The sequence below is a fragment of the Patiria miniata genome, unplaced genomic scaffold (assembly GCF_015706575.1).
Source record: "Patiria miniata isolate m_02_andy unplaced genomic scaffold, ASM1570657v1 HiC_scaffold_23, whole genome shotgun sequence".
Classification (NCBI taxonomy): domain Eukaryota; kingdom Metazoa; phylum Echinodermata; class Asteroidea; order Valvatida; family Asterinidae; genus Patiria; species Patiria miniata.
This window is the reverse complement of record NW_024037062.1, coordinates 1019222-1038300: the sequence shown is the minus strand read 5'-3', so window position 1 is coordinate 1038300 and position 19079 is coordinate 1019222. Positions and strand designations below refer to the sequence as shown.

The following is a 19079-nucleotide window of genomic DNA, read 5'->3' as shown; positions in this document are numbered from 1 at the left end:
TTTGGTGCATTCAAGACTTAACTTGTAGCAGTCTTAAATTAAGTCTTTGCAACCTTTTGACGGTTGACGCATTCAAATTAGCGAACATTTGTGCGCTTATAACTTATATCCATGATTTTCGTTTCTTATTCGTTACATTATAGTGTAATAATTCGTTTGTCTTGTTAATGACTTATACTTTTAGGGAGATATTTCAAAGGGAAATTAACTTAAATTATGTGGTATAGTTTAATGTTTGTAATGTAAAGTTGAATGTTTTTTTTTATGTTTTGAGCACAAAAACCACGACACCTTCTATTGTATACCACTGTATATAAATGGCAATCAACCAAATCTATTAATCAATCAATCAATCAGAACTATTAAAGTCCCCCTGGCGAGTCAAAATTATTGAAATAAGGCATGCAACATTCTCTAAAATCCCCGAAAATGTCATGTTTTGGATTGATTAATACTTATCTTATTTCAAAGGTCTGGTTGAAAGCAAACTATAGGTTTTCCCGGCGAATTTCCGGATGATTCTAATCAGTTTCAATATCAGTCATTCAATTTCGCATGTTTTGCACATGTGGTCCAATTGGGGAATCTTTTTCGTTTGGGTTTCATTCAATTTCATATCTAGGCAGCCAAGATTTTGCTGTGAATGTTCGTTTTCGTTTTCGGGCACCCTATTTCTTTTTGGGTGCATTCAAGACTTAACTTGTAGCAGTCTAAATTTAAGTCTTTGCAACCTTTTGACGGTTGACGCATTCAAATTAGCGAACATTTGTGCGCTTATAACGTATAACCATGCTTTTCGTATCTTATTCGCTTAGGGCAAACGCTTTCATCGTTTGGTCATTTAAATTAGTAAGATTTTTTAATTGATATTTTTCCTATTTTTCTCCGAGGTTCATTTCCCACTTGGAGCCAAGTCGCAAATATTGACGCCAATATTGACGCCAATATTCACGACATAGCCTCCATGTCGCAAATATTGACGCCAATATTGACGCCAATATTCACGACATGGTCTCCATGTCGCAAATATTGACGCCAATATTGACGCTAACATTCACGACATTGCCTAAGTCGCAAACCCACTCAGGCGTGAATATTTTTCTTCTTTTTTAGCAACCTAGGTATGCAATTCAGGCAACTTGTCTGGCGCACCCCACTCTACAGCACACACGTTTTAATATTGTGTTTGTGTTAGCGCAAACTTCCTTCGTTGCAAGGACACGGACGTCCAATCAGTGTGACCGTAAGGTCAGAGCCAAATTGTGCTAAATGCACATAAAAAATCTGTCAGATTTATCAAAAATCTGCCAAATTTCCCAGCATTACTCGAAATACACTATAAACACTTAAAATCACATGTAGATTGGTAGTATTACCTTAATTAAGGTTCAACTCACATTATAAACAATCTATAGTCACATAAAGATGTTATGAAATTATCCCGTAAATTTCGGGCAAAACGTGGATCCGGCCACGACGACGTTTCCAGTGAGCTTCAGCACCTAGACCCAGAGTTGTAACGAGTCACTGATTGTTGTGACTCAAGTCAAGTCGAGTCATTTTAAAGAAGTGACTCGAGTCAAGTCGAGTCATTTAAAAGAAGTGACTCAAATCGAGTCGAGTCATTAGGTCAAAAGGTCGAGTCGAGTCGAGTCGAGTCAAATATTTAGCTCGAGTCAGTCCGAATCACGATTATTTGAACACTATGTATACCAAAATTTATAAAAGGAGGCCATAACTTTAGCGAGCGTTCAAATCCAAAAGTTTTATAAGAAATCGCCCAAAACCAACGATGAAACAGCGAATTAGTAAATGTGTTTAAAAATCTGGTTCCCGGATAGTATTTTGTGCATTCTAGAACCAAATTAGTTGGGAGTCTGTGACACTCGTATATTTCTACATGACTGCTATTCGCAAGGTAAAGTGAGCATACATTTTGCACCGTCATTGCAAATACTTTTCGCAAAGTTGCGCTTTTTATTTTAGGGACTCAATTGAGTCTTATTAGCCTTCGCTTGAGTCGAGACGAGTCTTCTGATGAGGGACTCGAGTCGACTCAAGTCATTTGCTCGCAGTGACTCGAGTCAAGTCAAGTGATTTACCCTTAGGGACTCGAGTCGAGTCGAATCACCCAAAATTGTGACTCGAGTCGGACTCGAGTCGAGTCATTGATCTCGAGTCAATGACTCGACTCGAGTCTGACTTGAGTCACAATTTTTGGTTACTCGACTCGAGTCCGACTCGAGTCACAATATTTGGTTACTCGACTCAATTCCCTAAAGGTAAATGACTCGACTCGACTCAAGTCACTGCTAGCAAATGACTCGACTCGACTCGAGTCACTGCGAGTAAATGACTCGACTCGACTCGAGTCCCTCATCAGAAGACTCGACTCGACTCGAGCGAAGGCTAATAAGACTCGATCGAGTCCAAAAAAATAAAAAGCTCGTTTTTAAAAAAAAATTCTGTCAAAGTTAGCCGAAAATCGGCTAAAACGGTCACCTTGCTTCCAATGTACATGTACATCCATGGTTCGCGCTGCGCCTCACGACGAACGTTCAGCCAGAGATAGGGGGGTCTGGGTGCCAGACTGTGTGGGTAACGGACACCCCAAGTTGCTGTGAAAAAAATTCACGCCTGAGTGGGTTTGCGATTTGGGCCATGTCGTGAATATTGGCGTCAATATTGGCGTCAATATTTGCGACTTGGGTTCATGTCGTGAATATTGGCGTGAATATTGGCGTCAATATTTGCGACGTTCAAATAATCGTGATTCGGACTGACTCGAGCTAAATATTTGACTCGACTCGACTCGACTCGACCTTTTGACCTAATGACTCGACTCGATTTGAGTCACTTCTTTAAAATGACTCGACTCGACTCGAGTCACTTCTTTAAAATGACTCGACTTGACTTGAGTCACAACAATCATTGACTCGTTACAACTCTGGGTCTAGGTGCTGAAGTTCACTTGAAACGTCGTCGTGGCCGGATCCACGTTTTGCCCGAAATTTACGGGATAATTTCATAACATCTTATTGTGACTATAGATTGTTTATAATGTGAGTTGAACCTTAATTAAGGTAATACTACCAATCTACATGTGACTTTAAGTGTTTATAGTGTATTTCGAGTAATTCTGGGAAATTTGGCAGATTTTTGATAAATCTGACAGATTTTGTATGTGCATTTAGCACAATTTGGCTCTGACCTTACGGTCACACTGATTGGACGTCCGTGTCCTTGCAGCGAAGGAAGTTTGCGCTAACACAAACACAATATTAAAACGTGTGTGCTGTAGAGTGGGGTGCGCCAGACAAGTTGCTTGAATTGCATACCTAGGTTGCTAAAAAAGAAGAAGAATATTCACGCCTGAGTGGGTTTGCGACTTAGGCAATGTCGTGAATGTTGGCGTCAATATTGGCGTCAATATTTGCGACATGGATACCATGTCGTGAATATTGGCGTCAATATTGGCGTCAATATTTGCGACATGGAGACCATGTCGTGAATATTGGCGTCAATATTGGCGTCAATATTTGCGACTTGGGTTCATGTCGTGAATATTGGCGTCAATATTTGCGTCAATATTTGCGACATGGAGACCATGTCGTGAATATTGGCGTCAATATTTGTGACTTGGATCCATGTCGTGAATATTGCCGTCAATATTGGCGTCAATATTTGCGACTTGGCTCCATGTCGTGAATATTGGCGTCAATATTGGCGTCAATATATATGTGCGATGTCCCTTTAAAGCCACCATACTAATCAACTGATATGAGGGAAACAAGATGCAACGAAATAATGAATTGAAAGGGACGAAGATAATTTCTTTTTCACTGTTGATCTTTTCTACTTGTTTAACAGTTTGATCAAGGGGCCATTTTACGTTGACGATTTCTTCATCGGGACACGTAATATGTTTCGAAATGCGGGAACACATCTCTTGCGTTAATTTTTAAGTGTTTTCTTGCGTATGTCTGACCGAACACTAACCATATTTATAGGGCCCATGCACAGTTTTCAATGCAATACATCGTTGTGTCTCATTTAACCTCATTTGCAAGTTTTGTTTTCCATTTTGAGGGGTGTTTTTGATGCCTTCTCCTTTTTTTGCTAATGCAAAGTTTCATATTTATTAGAAAACCCGTGATGGCATTCCGAGCATGATTAATGTTACACGGCTATTTCAGCAAAACAAGTTGCTAGAATTTTGGATATTTAGCTGTCATAAATTTCTCTTATTTGGTGATTGTATGGTGTGTCAGTACATGGCAGTAAGCAAATGACCATCCCTTTCCCACAAATGTTTTCAATTAGCAAATTTTGGATGAATAATTTGAAAGAAAAAACCCTAAACTGAACAGTGTCTTTCTGAAATGACATCACAGCAACAGCGTTAAGCCCCTGTCACACTTTTGCGTATCCTAATTCCTTATGAGTTCCTTATCGAAAATTTTCAATACGCAGCCGTACGCTCAATTTACGTCGAAATGTTTGATCACTTTGACTTATGTGCGACGCACATCTAGCGTACAAGTAACGAATTCAACGCATCCATTGCGTACGAGATGCGTATGAGTTGCGTATGCAGTGCACAACATTATATTTCGGGCTGCGAATAGGTCAGTATGCAGTGCGCATGCCCAGCATATTCCGGACGCACCCGACTTATGCCAACCGCATGCTTGACGCACTTCTGAGCGTATTCCCGCCGCATTTCCGCCGCTCGCCGTTCAGTGTGCGTTGCATCTGCGCTGCAAGTACGCTATGTATACGTCCAATACAGGTGGCTCATATGCTGACGGGATGCGTCACGAACACATAGCGTACTCGTAACGCAATCGACCGATGCGTGACCGATGCGCTGCGTATTTATAGCTTATGACCTGCGTAACAGCGTACGCAGCGTAGTTTTGTGCATGCCCAAAACTATCCTGCGTACTGGGTCGTACCATGCGTATTCCTGCGTACATAAAACTTACACAAAACGATAGAGATGCATATGAGGTGCGTATTGTGCGTACGACTGCGTATGAAAAAAATGTCAATGCGCAACTCATAAGGAATTAGGATACGCAGAAGTGTGACAGGGCCCTAGTCCGGAAAAACATGAACACTTTTAAATGCCTCAAGAAGTGCACATTTGCAATAAGATTAACCCAAAAAGTGTTGTCAAATGTGTAGTTTAACATTTCACACACTTGCGCAAAAAGAATTCCTGAGAAAAATTCATTGCACATACCCTTTAAGAAAGAAAGTCAATCTACGGTTTGAAGTCATCAAATATGATATACGCTAAGGAATACGGACACGTAGTAAGTCTTATAAGATGTTTGACAAAATGTGAAACACGTTCACCAGTTAATGAAAACGAATGCCCGATCAACCCCTTACTAATGGTTTAGACGAAATTGAATAAACAACGCGATACTTTTAATATGAATGCATCTTTGATAGGGACGAGTGAAGCTAAAAGGCTATAGAATGCTCGGATAGTGAAATTGAATGATTCTTTTTGACTGTCGAATGCCGATCTGCATGATCTTTCAATTTCAATCTAAATCGAATGAGCCAGGCGTTAAATTGAATGAAAACTTGGTGAAATTATGAAGTTATGAAGGTAGCCTTGGTCAAGGCGCTAGTTGTTATTCATCCGGCCGTAGCGCGGTAAACGATATCTTCGCTAGCGCTATGCATGCAGTCATAATATGTCTATGCATGCAGTGCATTAGAACGTACCGGTATTGCTGCCAAACAAACAAACAAAAAAAAAAAAAAACGACAAAGTATCTCGTTTTATTATCTTAATTAACTGCTTATTATCTCGATTAAACGACTTATTATCTTGTTTAAACGATTAATTATCTCGTTTAAACGACTTGCTTATCTCGTTTAAACGACGGATTTATCTGGTTTAAACGACTTTTTTATCTGGTGAAATTTTAAAGTGAAATTCGCGCTACTAAGGTGTTACCCATCTGCCATCTCACATCTCGCATCTGGTGTGAATGACCTGACCTTTGTGTGGCGAGTTGTAATATGCAAATTTGGAACAATTATCATCTTGAATCATGCAAACGAAATTGACATTTAGGAAGGAGACGAGGCAGGCATGAGGTTACAATCAAGTATAAGCTTCATATGGCCTCTCTGGGCTCCCTTACATTTTGTACTAAATTTAGTCGGGCACTATATGCAGACGTTGCTGTAATTTTGTAATTGTGTGTCTGGCAGCCAGACTGAGGGAGTGATGGTCATGTATCTGGTACATGTAAACGTTTTTTAACCTTGCACAGAGTGACCTGCTGCCCTTTGGGCCCCAGGTAACCGATTTTTGTGAAAAAAAAAAATTGAGGTCCAATGACGGTCACCTTCCATCTAATCCTCATTCGACCCTTGCCAAATAAGCTGGTTCAATGAACTTTGCATTCAGGGCTACACCCAGGCCGTGTCAACAAACTTTCGACCAGGCCTCCTGCCAAGTCTTATTGAAATCATCAACAAAGACCTGTAACTTGACACAGTCATCTCCCTTCATAATAGCCTTGGTCAATGCTCTCGTCGTTATTCGTCCCGTATGCGGTCAATCGTCGGCATATATCCTCACGCGCTATGCACATGCATGTAAAATACAGCGCGAACAGCGACCTCATGCGGCCACTATTTTTTTATTCAAATCAGTTGGGGACGATCGAGAGCCTTGGTTCAATCGTCGGCAAAAGCTTATGTTTTTCTTTACTTTGCGCTAGATTTCCAGCGCACGACCTCGTATGCGAATACAGAGAATGTAGGCGGGGCTAATATGTGGAGTGTCAAATAACACCTTGGTAAATCCGGACGTCATCAAATTATTTGCAGCTATTCCGCCTTTTTGCGGACGTGACAGGAACCACAGTTTTTGTGCATTGGTGCCGTGTGCAGAGACACACAATGTGTACGTGTATGGATTATGTACGGTGCCACGTTTCACTATGCAAGTTTCCACGGAACGATCGACCAATAAGAAAACGACATTTAAGGTCAGCTAAGGCTATTAACATAATGAGCACCACCCCCAAAACCTCACATGGACGATTGAACCAAGGCGCTAGATCGGGTCCAACTGATTTGCATAAAAATAGTGGCGGCGTGTGGTCGCTGTTCGCGCTGTATTTTTAATGCACTGCATGCATAGACATATTATGACTGCATGCATAGCGCTAGCGAAGATATCGTTTACCGCGCTACGGCCGGATGAATAACAACTAGCGCCTTGACCAAGGCTACCTTCATAACTGCATACCACAGCCGCCAGTCAATTATCTTTCCAGCGCACTGTCTGGCAACTGTCTGGACATTGTCTGGCACGTGGCTTTTTGTTGTATTGCTATGAATAGGGTCTTGCGTAGTGTGGGAAAGTACCTGCTGCCCAAAGGGCAGCATTTGACGAATTGTTGCAAAGTTTTATTGTAAACGCTGCGCAGGGTTAATTAGCGCAAGCAGACTTTTGACCAGCGTGGCAGCTCATGCACGATGTCGATATCGCTGTAGTGTGTGGTCCGACGTTACCGTTTTCTCTGACTTTTGTCTTGACTATCCAAATTGTGTGCGTTAAATAGTATTTTTGACATGTCTGGGATGTTTTTCTTTATTTATCGACATAGCTTCTTGAAGTAAAACAATCACACCACAAATATGATATGACAGATCAAACTAAAAAAAATAGTATAGACTAAAATACATAATTTTGAAGTTAATCGTGTGCTACTTCATTCAATTTGTTTTGTGATCATGAATGCACCCGCCATCAGCAGTACCGATCGATAGTAGCGAGGCAGCGACATGCAAATGGGGGGACTCAAATGCGTCCCTGTAACAGCGGGCAAGATAGAGGGCTCCCTTTCTTAATGTTAATTGACGTTGCAAGTACTCTGGGTTGCGGAAAAGACCCATTACTATTTTTTCTTCTTTTTTTATTCAAATGGGATTCGGTACAAAACCTGTTCTCAAAACAATCGCACACTTTTCCTCAGGTGACTCTTCTTGCTCTGTGGAGGGACCTCTCGGGATGGAAGATGGTCGCATCCGGGATGAACGCATCACAGCTTCGTCTTTTAGGTTTAACCTCGCTAGCTACGTCCCACCCAGGGCCAGGCTTAATATTCAAGGTAAGCATTTGTATTTGAGACTAACCACGTTATAATTCGAACAGCCATTTAAAAGAAAAGACAGTTGTTTCACCCTAAAAAAGCCGGCCGGAATCCACCCCCTCCCCCTTGACTTTTTCCGCGATAGCCTGCAAAAAAAATTGCGACCTGAGCTGTTCTGACTATTTAGCTACGAGCCTTGCGCATCTTTCGATACCAAAAACATTAAAAAAGAATTCCGACGCAAACTGAATTTCCCCATGAACGCAGTGTACACAAAGCATTCGTGCATGAATAATTAATTAGCCATAATTCCAAAATCGTCACTCGATGGCCAACATATTAGGCCCCCCGGCTGAGAGATGGTCAAAATATAAACCTGCACCCGATTTCATCAAACTCTTCGTAACTTACGATGTATCACAGCGCTGCGACGCGTTGTATCTGTACGATGCGTTGCAGCTGTGACGCGTCCTGAGATCCATTTCACAAAACACGCCGTAAGTGCGACGCGTCGTAGGTGTATTTATAGCACAACTTGATGACTGTTTTATGTCTTTAGTCAGCGTACAGTAAATAGTCATCTGATTTTCAACAATCAGTCGTCGGATCTCCGCCCAAAATTTGTTAAAACGTCAAATAAAATGGCGGCCGTGTGATGCAATTTTAAAGGAAAACAAGCTCTCAGTGGACTGTATAGCTACTTTGAAATTGTAACTGCAATATTCCAGGTTATTTTATAATTATTCAATGAATTTTCTATTTACAACTTTACACACACTGCCTCGGTATTATAATCTCGTTTATGTGATGATTAAGGCATAAAACTGGCTAAGAAAAGGACTCTTCTGATTTGGCAATGACCAGTGGCGTCACCAGACTTTTCAGTCTGGGGGGGCACAGGGGGGGCACCAGCATTTGATGGGGGGGGGGGGGGCACTTAGGTGGATACGGATCGCCGTCCTGGGGGAGGGGTCTAAGGGGATTTTCGCATACGGAGGATGGGCTAGATGCAAAGTGGTGCCACATTTGATGCTAAATTCGATCTGAAGATATCTCCAGAAGTTGCTATTTTTGAGGTAATGATTTTAACAACGCGCAGAATTTTGCAGAGGATAGGGGGGGCACCAGCATTTGATGGGGGGGGGGGGGGGCACTTAGGTGGATACGGATCGCCGTCCTGGGGGAGGGGTCTAAGGGGAGGGGGTACCCCCCTCCCCTTTGGAAAATTTTCGCATACGGAGGATGGGCTAGATGCAAAATGGTGCCACATTTGATGCTAAATTCGATCTGAAGATATCTCCAGAAATTGCTATTTTTGAGGTAATGATTTTAACAACGCACAGAATTTTGCAGAGGATAGGGGGGGCACCAACATTTGATAAGGGGGGGGGGGGGGGCACTAGGTTTTCCAGGGGGGCACGTGCCCCCCCCTGGCCCCCCCCCTTGGCGACGCCACTGGCAATGACCACTTGAATACAACGCATTCAACACATCGCAAGTTTCGTTTAATGGATGATACGACGCATCGCGAATTGCGACGTGTTACACGTCGTAACTTGAGTTGCGACGCGTCGCATCGTTTAGTTAAATCGGGTACTGGCCCTTTTAACTAAGGGGTATTATTCGGCCTGAAATTCATGAAATTATTATGTTGTTAGGGTTGTTTCTTTATACTCTTTCTAATGTCTTAAAAGGAAACTAACCTAATGTCTTACCGTTCTTGAGAAAAGACGGATGAATATATGTTTATATCGCACGCGGTGGACTTTTGTGGCATACATATACGTATTTCCCGCCGTTTCCATTCAATGTACATTACACGTCGTGTGTGCGTCACATAATACACACAACACCAACACAAATATTGTTTCTTGCACGTCCGCATTATGCATAAGCGCCCGAGTATTTCCGAGTACAATATATGCTTAATTAACTGCTAATTGATTATTAAAAACTTTTAAATGAGTTGATAATTAATATCCATTTCTTTCATTTAGAAAACTTGAAATTCAACGACGATTTTGTGCATCAAGTATACTCGGATCGTACGGGCGAACTTTGCAGCGTCATGTACTATTTTGAATTTGACGACCGTATGTTTATACGAAGCAATTGATTTATTTAAATATTTGATCAGAACATTAAAAGCTATCAATGATTAGGTGAAGTCGGAAACGAAGCCGAGCTTTAAAAAAGGGCCATCAATGTCGTCATTTTTTACTTTTAGCCACAGAGGCTGCCTGACCTACAATTTTAGACGTGAGCGTGGGGAATAAATGTCAGGTCTGGGAATCAGACTAGCGCCCAACGGCCGTGCGCTGACCCACACACAGTCATCACGCCACACTGAAACACAGCAAAAGTACCGTTGAGATGAACCATTTTTACTTACGTCATGTTCTAAATTTGATTTAAAAAACGGTCATGTTGAACTCAGAGATTTTCTTTAAACGACTACTGAGTAAAGATTAGACCTTCGATGATCTTTTTTGGAAATGAAAACCAAAATGTCAAAAAATCATTTTCACAAAAAAAAAAAATCGTTTTTAAGCAGGAATTATAGGGGCGTCATGAAGTTTGTACGATACACTGTAAGTGCATGGACCACGTGTCGGCGTACAGGACTCACTGCATGACAGAACGTAGCAAATACAGACTCTTTTATATAATTTGCCTTTCAATCCTAGACTAATATGCACATTTGGTATGGAACAAGTGTTTGAATAAAGACTGTAGAAAAAAGAAAGCGTACAAATAACGACTTTAAAAGGGATATTTCTATTATCACCATTTTGCACAACCCTTTTTTTACGAATGGAAGAGGCACACAGACCATCGTTCATGATCTTCTCGGGGCCCCCTCCGCCCCCCCCCCCCCCCTTGGTGACGACTCAAATCCATGGCTCAAGCTAAAGAGGGCAAAACTCGAAAGAGTGTCAAGCTTCAGTTTGATGTAATATTTGTGATGTAATACATCAACTTTGATGACCCCCAACCCCCTCCCTCCCTCATCTCCCTAAAGCCCCTGTCACACCTTTGCGTATCTTAATTCCTTATGAGTTCCTTATCAAAAATTTTCAATACGCAGCCGTACGCTCAATTAACGTCGAAATGTTTTGATCACTTTGACTTATGTGCGACGCACATCTAGCGTAAAAGTAACGAATTCAGCGCATCCAATGCGTATGAGATGGTTATGAGTTGCGTATGCAGTGCGCAAGTTCGCCATCTGTGCGTTTCTCATAAGTTACGAATAAGTACAATGCGCTGCCCGCTCGCAGGACGAGCGGTACTAATTCGTGCAATACGTCGCTATGTATATGTCCAATATAGGAGGTCAGCGTATTGCCGCGTATGAACGGCTTATCCCTCACGAACACATAGCGTACTCGTACCGCCCTAAGGGCCGTGTCACACTTCTGCGTATCCTAATTCCTTACGAGTTGCGCATTGACATTTTTTTCATACGCAGACGTACGCACGATACGCACCTAATATGCATTTTTATCGTTTTGTGTAAGTTTTATGTACGCAGGCATACGCATGGTGCGGCCCAGTACGCCGGATAGTTTTAAGCATGCACAAAACTACGCTGCGTACGCTGTTACGCAGGTAATAAGTTATAAATACGCAGCGCATCGGTCCCGCATCGGTCGTGCGCGGTACGATCACGCTATGTGTTCGTGGGGGATTTAGCGGTTCATACGCGGTAATACGCTGACCTCCCGGCACGCACCCCGTCAGCATATGAGCCGCCAATATTGGACGTATACATAGCGTACTTGCAGCGCAGATACAACGCACGCTGAACGAGCTCATAGCGAATGCCGAAGTATTGCGTCGGAAGTGCGTCAGGAATGCGGTCGGCATAAGTCGGGTGCGTCCGGAATACGCTCGGGATGCGCACAGCATACTGACCGAAAAATAATGTTGTGCACTGCATACTTAACTCATACGCATCTCATAGGCAATGGATGCGCTGAATCCGTTACTTGTACGCTAGATGTGCGTCGCACATAAGTCAAAGTAATCAACAAATTTCGACGTTTTGAGCGTACGGCTGCGTATTGAAAATTTTTGATAAGGAACTCATAAGGAATTAGGATACGCAAAAGTGTGACAGGGGCTTAAACACGAGCCAGTACATCATAAAAAGTCAGATTGCACCACAGAGCATCTAAAATCCAAAACTTTTTCGGGGCCCTCAGGCGGCCCCGGACCCCACGCCTTCAGGGCTTCGCGCTCCCCGCTGGCATATCAAAAGAAATCCACTTTAGGATTTAAGGAACCTCCAGGCTGGGATCAGGGAATGGGCCTGAACAAGGTATGCCCACAGGTACTGTGGGCGTGTACACGCAGTTTTGCGACGAGCATGTCCAAAACGTTTTCAATATGATAGGGCCAGTTTTTTTCGATTTTCTTTAGTTTGAAGTTGAACTAAATTCCATTAATTCCATTTATTGCATTAATTCCATTCAAAGTAATCAACATAATAAACCATTATGATACATGATGTGGGGGAATTAGAAATGGATTTAAGGGATCTTTTGGGGCGGAAATTATCAAATATTTTGTGTGACGGTCCGTCGGCAAATTTCGTGATTCGACACCCCCCCCTTTCAAAATGGCCAAAAACGCCCATGGACGATACGCTAGTCAACTTAGTCGTCTAGCGTTGGGTCAAACAAAGATTATTGGCAAAGATTGTTAAACATACCTCGAAGTCCAAATTTGAGCCAGATCTCCTGCAATATGGCTAAATCGTTGAATGCAGTAAGAAATCTTAGGTTTTTTGTTGTTGTACAGGACACGCTGCAGGGTGGGTTAGCAATTACAGCACTGATAGAAGTCCATGGATACAGGTTGACTTCGTTGGCACAGTCACCATCACTGGTCTGATCACCCAGGGGCGCGGAGACATGGACTATTGGGTGACGGAGTACCAAGTGACGTACAGCGAGGACGGTCAGTCCTGGCATCACGTGACTGATGCAGACGGCACACCAATAAAGGTATATAGTCAGGTTGCATACGGTTGGAATCGTGACCGACTGGTCCAAAGCACCAAATTTGGCAGATAGATTATTATAGCCCTAAAGAAGATATTTAGAAGAGGTGACCCCTGAAATTCTTTGGAAAGAGTGCCTAATTTGCATAAAGCGTTCATCCCTGTTGTGTAATATTTATTCCCATATTTGGGTAGATCTTTATTTTTGTTATTTTTGAAAAGTATATTTTGGGGATTTTACTTACATATCCTTACTTAAATAATATTTTCTAAAGAATATCGGAGACTTGAAGATTATGAGGACATAATAAAGATCCAAAATGGCTACCATTATACCCTAAAGTTGCGCGCATTTCCTTTTCCCTCAGATATCATCAAGTAGTCTTGCCAAACCTCAGTACTGACAGTTATCCTAGCAAAAATAAATGAGAAATCATGTGAAACCTTTAATCATCTTGATATTTAGCCCACGAAAAACAAAAAAGGGGGAAAATGAGGTGTCCGTAAATTGGGCTAAAAATTACGCGAAGCCTATCGTGGGGGATTTGATCAAGCTCCCCGTTTTTGTTTTCTGGGCTAAATATCACAATGTTATCATTTTCCACATGATTTTCCATGAAGTTTTAATCGAGTAACTGTGCCAGTAAGCAACTTGGTGAATTTGAAGCTCAACAATACTATTTGGCAAGACTACTTGATGTATCAGTTCTGGAGACAAGGTTAATGAGCGAAGGTATAATAGTAACCATTTTGGATCGTTACTATGTCCTCATAATTATCCAGTCAGTCTTAAATGCTTTAGAAAATGTTATTGAAGTAAGGATGTGTAAGTGAAATCCCAAAATATACTTTTCAAAAAATGTACTCAAATATGGGAATAAATATATAACACGGTATTGATTAACGATTTATGCAAATTAGGCACCCTTCCCAAAATAATTTCAGGTGTCACCCCTTCTAAATATCTTCTCTAAGGCTACAACACCATATCTACCAAGTTTGGTGCTTTGGACCAGTTGGGTCACGATCTTGTCAAAAATTGGTATGAGCCTTCTGACTAATAGAAATGTTTCAAGGTATCAAAATATCAAAAGTCGTTTTGCTGACTATTGTTACGACATAATTAGTAGCGTCTCCAGCTTTTGATGTGAGGAGGGCAACCGCACATCCACAGCGAAATGTAGACATGATTTTTTTTCTTCCGACACTTGGCCTCCGTAAAATCAAAAAGCGGGGGGAGGATCATCTTCCAAATGGGGGCGCTCTTCAAAACCATTATTATGCATACTGGAAAATAAATTATGTGCCGATTTTCACGGCACATTGCATTGCCTTTTTTTAGCTGGTTTTCTTTTTTTGGGTTGATGTCAGAACTCTCTTAACATTTATGGAAATACTTACTGAGCAAAATATCTTTCAAAACTCATCCGGGTTGGTGCACGGTGCCCCTGCCCCTCCCCCTCCCCCCCCCCCCTCTGGATATGCCACGGGACATAATGAATCCATTCGAATGTCTACAACCTGAACACACCATTCTTCTTTTTTGAACAGTTCCCTGGTAACAAGGACAGGAACACCCTGGTAACTACTCGCCTGCCGTTTGCCTTGCGCACCAGAATCCTGCGCATTCACCCCACTGACTGGCATTGGCACTGCAGCATGAGGTTTGAAGTGATTGGCTGCTATTAGTAAGACTCATTACATTGCCGACGAGTGAGTCAAGTGATTTCAACGTTAAAAGTAGCTCTGTCGTAGAACCAAACGAAAATATTCATGCTTGTAAATACCGGCTCTACTCAAGAATAATTCGGTAGTTTGAATGAAATTTGATGAATATTATTAGTTCTTTATATTTTTTTTTTCAAATTTGTGAATCTATATTACTGATGCATTTAAAATGCATACTGGTTAATCGTTAGTCAGTGTGTACGTATATATAATTAGCTGATTGGTAAGACTTAGAGTGAAGACAAATCCTTGGAGCACACTTTAAAAAGAAAGGCAAATCTCCAGAAAAATCTTGACCGTCCTAGAGCAAGCTTGCTTTTTCCTGTGTACTTTAAAGACTTAATATAACTTTAGAACATGACAACGAATACGAGAAATGTTATGTACGAATTTAAGAAAGAATTATCCTCGTAATTAAAAAAAGAAGAATTATTATGTGTTAGTTGCTAGTAGGTACGGTGTGTCTACAAAGAATTAGTATGGGAGAAATTATTATCCTGAAATTTTGTAATTCGGAAAAAAAGCATTTGAGAAACATTCGCTCTATTTATTTCATATTAAGCCCAAATCTGGGGGCGGATGCAGCCCCTGAGCTTCTGATAATGTTATGATACCAGTAAAATTGGGCCCAAAGAAAAGAAAAAGAATTCTAAAGTTCCTATATTCTCAAACAGTATTATAGAATGGCGGGGAAAGTATCGTAGATTTCACAATGTTCAGGGCGGGGGGGGGGGGGGGGGGGGGGGGTGCATGCCCCGGACCCCCAGCATTCACTATGCTATATCCGCCCAAGAAGCCGTTTGTATTAGCAAATGTATATGTCAAAAGACTTTTATCAAGAGTACGCCATCTTGAAAATCAAAGCGAGGCATAACGCAAACAAACATGGCAGCGTAACTATTGTGTGCGGTGAACGATTGACTCTCGCAATATTGCAGCAGATTGACACTCTTATAAATGGATGGATAGCTCAATTCCCCCCATCAGCATAGGTATGTCACGTCTTATTGTATTTTGAAGAAGGATCCGATAAATATAAAGCCCAAAAAAGTGGCCAGTCTGAAGTTTCCCTGACTGAAGATAATATGCGAATACAGTATGAGTAAAAAAAACGAAACCCAAATGTCGGGACCATTGTTTTAGTGAAGTTCTGCATGTAGCACTTTCAAAATCTAAGATATGAAAGCTGAATTCATGAGCTTTTTTTTTAGTACAAGAATCATTCGAATTGCAAACAGGTGAGTATTCTTTCGTCAAAACGAAAAAAATCACATAGGGATGTATGTGAATTGTTTTCGGTTTGCTGAAAGAACGCACACCTTTTGTGTGATCCATGGACAGAACTTTAAAACAGTGGTTGTGTTTAAAATTCCGTAACTTAAAAAGCAAATAAGTGATTTGAATGATTCTTGTACTAAAAAAAGCTCATGAATTGAGATTTTATATCCTAGATTTTGAAAGTGCTACATGCAGAACTTCAATAGAACAATGGTCCCGACATTTTGGTTTTGTGTTTTTTTTTTACTCACCCTGTACAATGTATAGCCCTGCCGTAAGATTAGAGAAACGATAAAGACTTTTTTATTTTTCTGTTTTATTTTTCGTGTTGTCAATAAGTAGAGAAAGTGAATATGCTTAATTGTGACTTTTAATGTAGCTGATAAATGTGCATGTACAATTATGCCAACCTGCGCTTTAAAGGTGGCACATATATGTTCATTCATTGAATGCGTTATCATATATTATCTTTAAGCAAACCTGTATCCTCGATCCTGATTGGTCGATCCATGGCAACAACAGTGTGATATGAGGCTGTATTGCACGGTCGATATCGCACCCTGCGTATTGCGTTATTCCAAGATGCGAGCATAGATATAGAATAGTCTTTTTATTCTGTATCTATGGATGCGAGCGACATTCTAGCTGCATGCGCTAAACCGCTAAAAGGTTCGTGTAAAGCGATGGTCCAACTTTACTGCGCGTCATGTTTGCTTGAAGATAAATTCGTTATCACGCTCGCGCTCGTGACACGGAATAATGAAGTGCGTCTATGTCCCACATACCACTCGGCCTTCGGCCTCGTGGTATGTGGGACACCAACCTCGTGCCCCGTGGGTACGATCTTGCAGCGCCATGTTGTTTCCCATCATGCCTTGCGCGATCGTAACCCCTGGAATTGTGTAATTTAAATATACCAAAATACGGTATATTATGATTAGGGCTGCAGTTTATCCGTTTTACGTGCCGACGCCATCTTTAAAATGTAAGAAGTTGTGATTTTGAACGTTTGGACGTTGTGTTAATTAGCAAAGATTTGTATTAAATGTACGTACCCCTTTCGTGCCTTTACAATCACAGATACAAGGTTTTTTTAGCGAAAAACGCGGCTGACATAATCCATATCGTACAGGCATCGCGACTTTTAAATCATATTCATAAATACCTCAGACAGTTTAGCCATTCCTATTGGTCGAGAGCCCGTCACGTGGCCGGTCTTAAACGGATGATAAAGACATGGCTAGCTGGTCTTAAACACTTTTCCAGTGTCACAACAAAATGTGGACTCCTAAAAATCCAGTGCCTCTTACCGTTTCATTGGTTGAACGTTCACAATCCTCACGTAGGCATGCGCAACACTACATGCGAGTCAGAATTTTATAGTTCTAAATTCAAAACGCAACGCCCCAGGTGCGTTCTGCGTGACATCGCGCAGAACATGCTACGCGCGCGTCAATCTCCATAAAAGGGTTGTTTACATCTTAATCGCCAGCTGAACACTCCATTATTTTGCTAGAGGGATGTTTAAAAAAACATGAAGTGAACTTGTTGAACAAAATCGGGATTTTTTGAACGAATTATTTGATATTTTTTTACGGATAAGGTATTTATGAATGGGAATAAATATGTGCTCGGTCGGTATTTATCACTCTGTTTAATACCGCTTAGAGTCTGGGTGCTGATAATTACCCTCGCCTCCGGCTCGGGTAATTATCAGCACCCAGACTCTAAGCGGTATTAAACAGAGTGATAAAAACCTCTCGAGCACACATTTATTCCCTTATTGTTTTTTTCGTACGTGACGTTACGTGCAAAGCTAAGCACGCGAGCGCGAGCGCATTATGGGCGCGCCCGGCGTGCAATCTTCGAAATGCCCGCGCAGTACGCTGTGAATAGCCATTCAGCGTCATTTACGTCATCATCACAGCCAGGGGTTAGTGTAAGGAACGAGCACGCGCCCCTGGAGTCGAGGCTGGTGGACACAGACCATTGATCTCCATATACACAGACACAGACGCACTGCATTATTCCGTGTTCCACTCGCGCTCGCAGGATTATATTATCTCCAAGTAAACTTGAATCCTCGATCCTGATTGGTTGATCCATGGCAACAACAGTGTGATATGAGGCTGTATTGCACGGTCTGCGTATTGCGCTATTCTAAGATGCGAGCGACATTCCAGCTGCATGCGCTAAACCGCTAAACGGTTCGTGTAGAGCAATGGTCCAACTGTACTGCGCGTCAAGTTTGCTTGAAGATAATTTCGTTATCACACTCGCGCTCGTGGAACACGGAAAATGTAGTGCGTCTGTGTCCCATAATACCAATCGACCTCCGGCCTCGTGGTATGTGGGACACAGACGCACTACATTATTCCGTGTTCCACTCGCGCTCGCAGGATAACTTATAATATATATTAGAAAAGTACTGAAGCTGTTACGTCAAGGTATCTTCAAGTTGCTTAAAAAATTTGGCAAAACTCTTGTAATTATTAAAATTTGAAAACTACTAAACATACTGTACGTAGCACATGATATATCGCTTCGTATATATACGTGTCAAATGAGCTGCAGCTATATCCCTTTAGAATTCAAACGATTCAAGTGTAGATAAGAACAACATGGACAAGGCTAATTAAAAGTCGAAATGTTTCTTATTTTTCCCCTCAATTTGTTGCAAGAGCATCCACCTTTTCTCAGTTTTCAAAATATATTTGCTTTTAGTTTTTGTTTGTTTTTTGTTAGCAGTGACAACGTCTATAAACGTTACTGGTTGAGACGTGCACGCACACGTTCCAAGGGCGAATCCGGGGGCCAGCAGGGCCAGGTGCCATGACCCCGCCCCCAACTAAACCAATTTTGTTTTTGTTTTCAAAATGCTTGGCCGTTTTTAAAAAAATCCGTTGTCGATGTCAAATATCATTCCTGTT

The 19079-nt window shown here is 41.6% G+C and overlaps 1 protein-coding gene across 1 annotated transcript; it reads left to right on the top strand.

Moving 5' to 3' along the window:
- Positions 1–8053: 8053 nt before the first annotated feature.
- On the top strand, positions 8054–15227 carry LOC119731352 (retinoschisin-like). The gene is made up of 3 exons (XM_038204531.1): positions 8054–8153; positions 12942–13147; positions 14695–15227. Exons 1-3 carry the CDS (start codon positions 8054–8056, stop codon positions 14830–14832), a joined length of 444 nt encoding a protein of 147 aa, XP_038060459.1. The 3' UTR covers positions 14833–15227.
- Positions 15228–19079: the final 3852 nt, after the last annotated feature.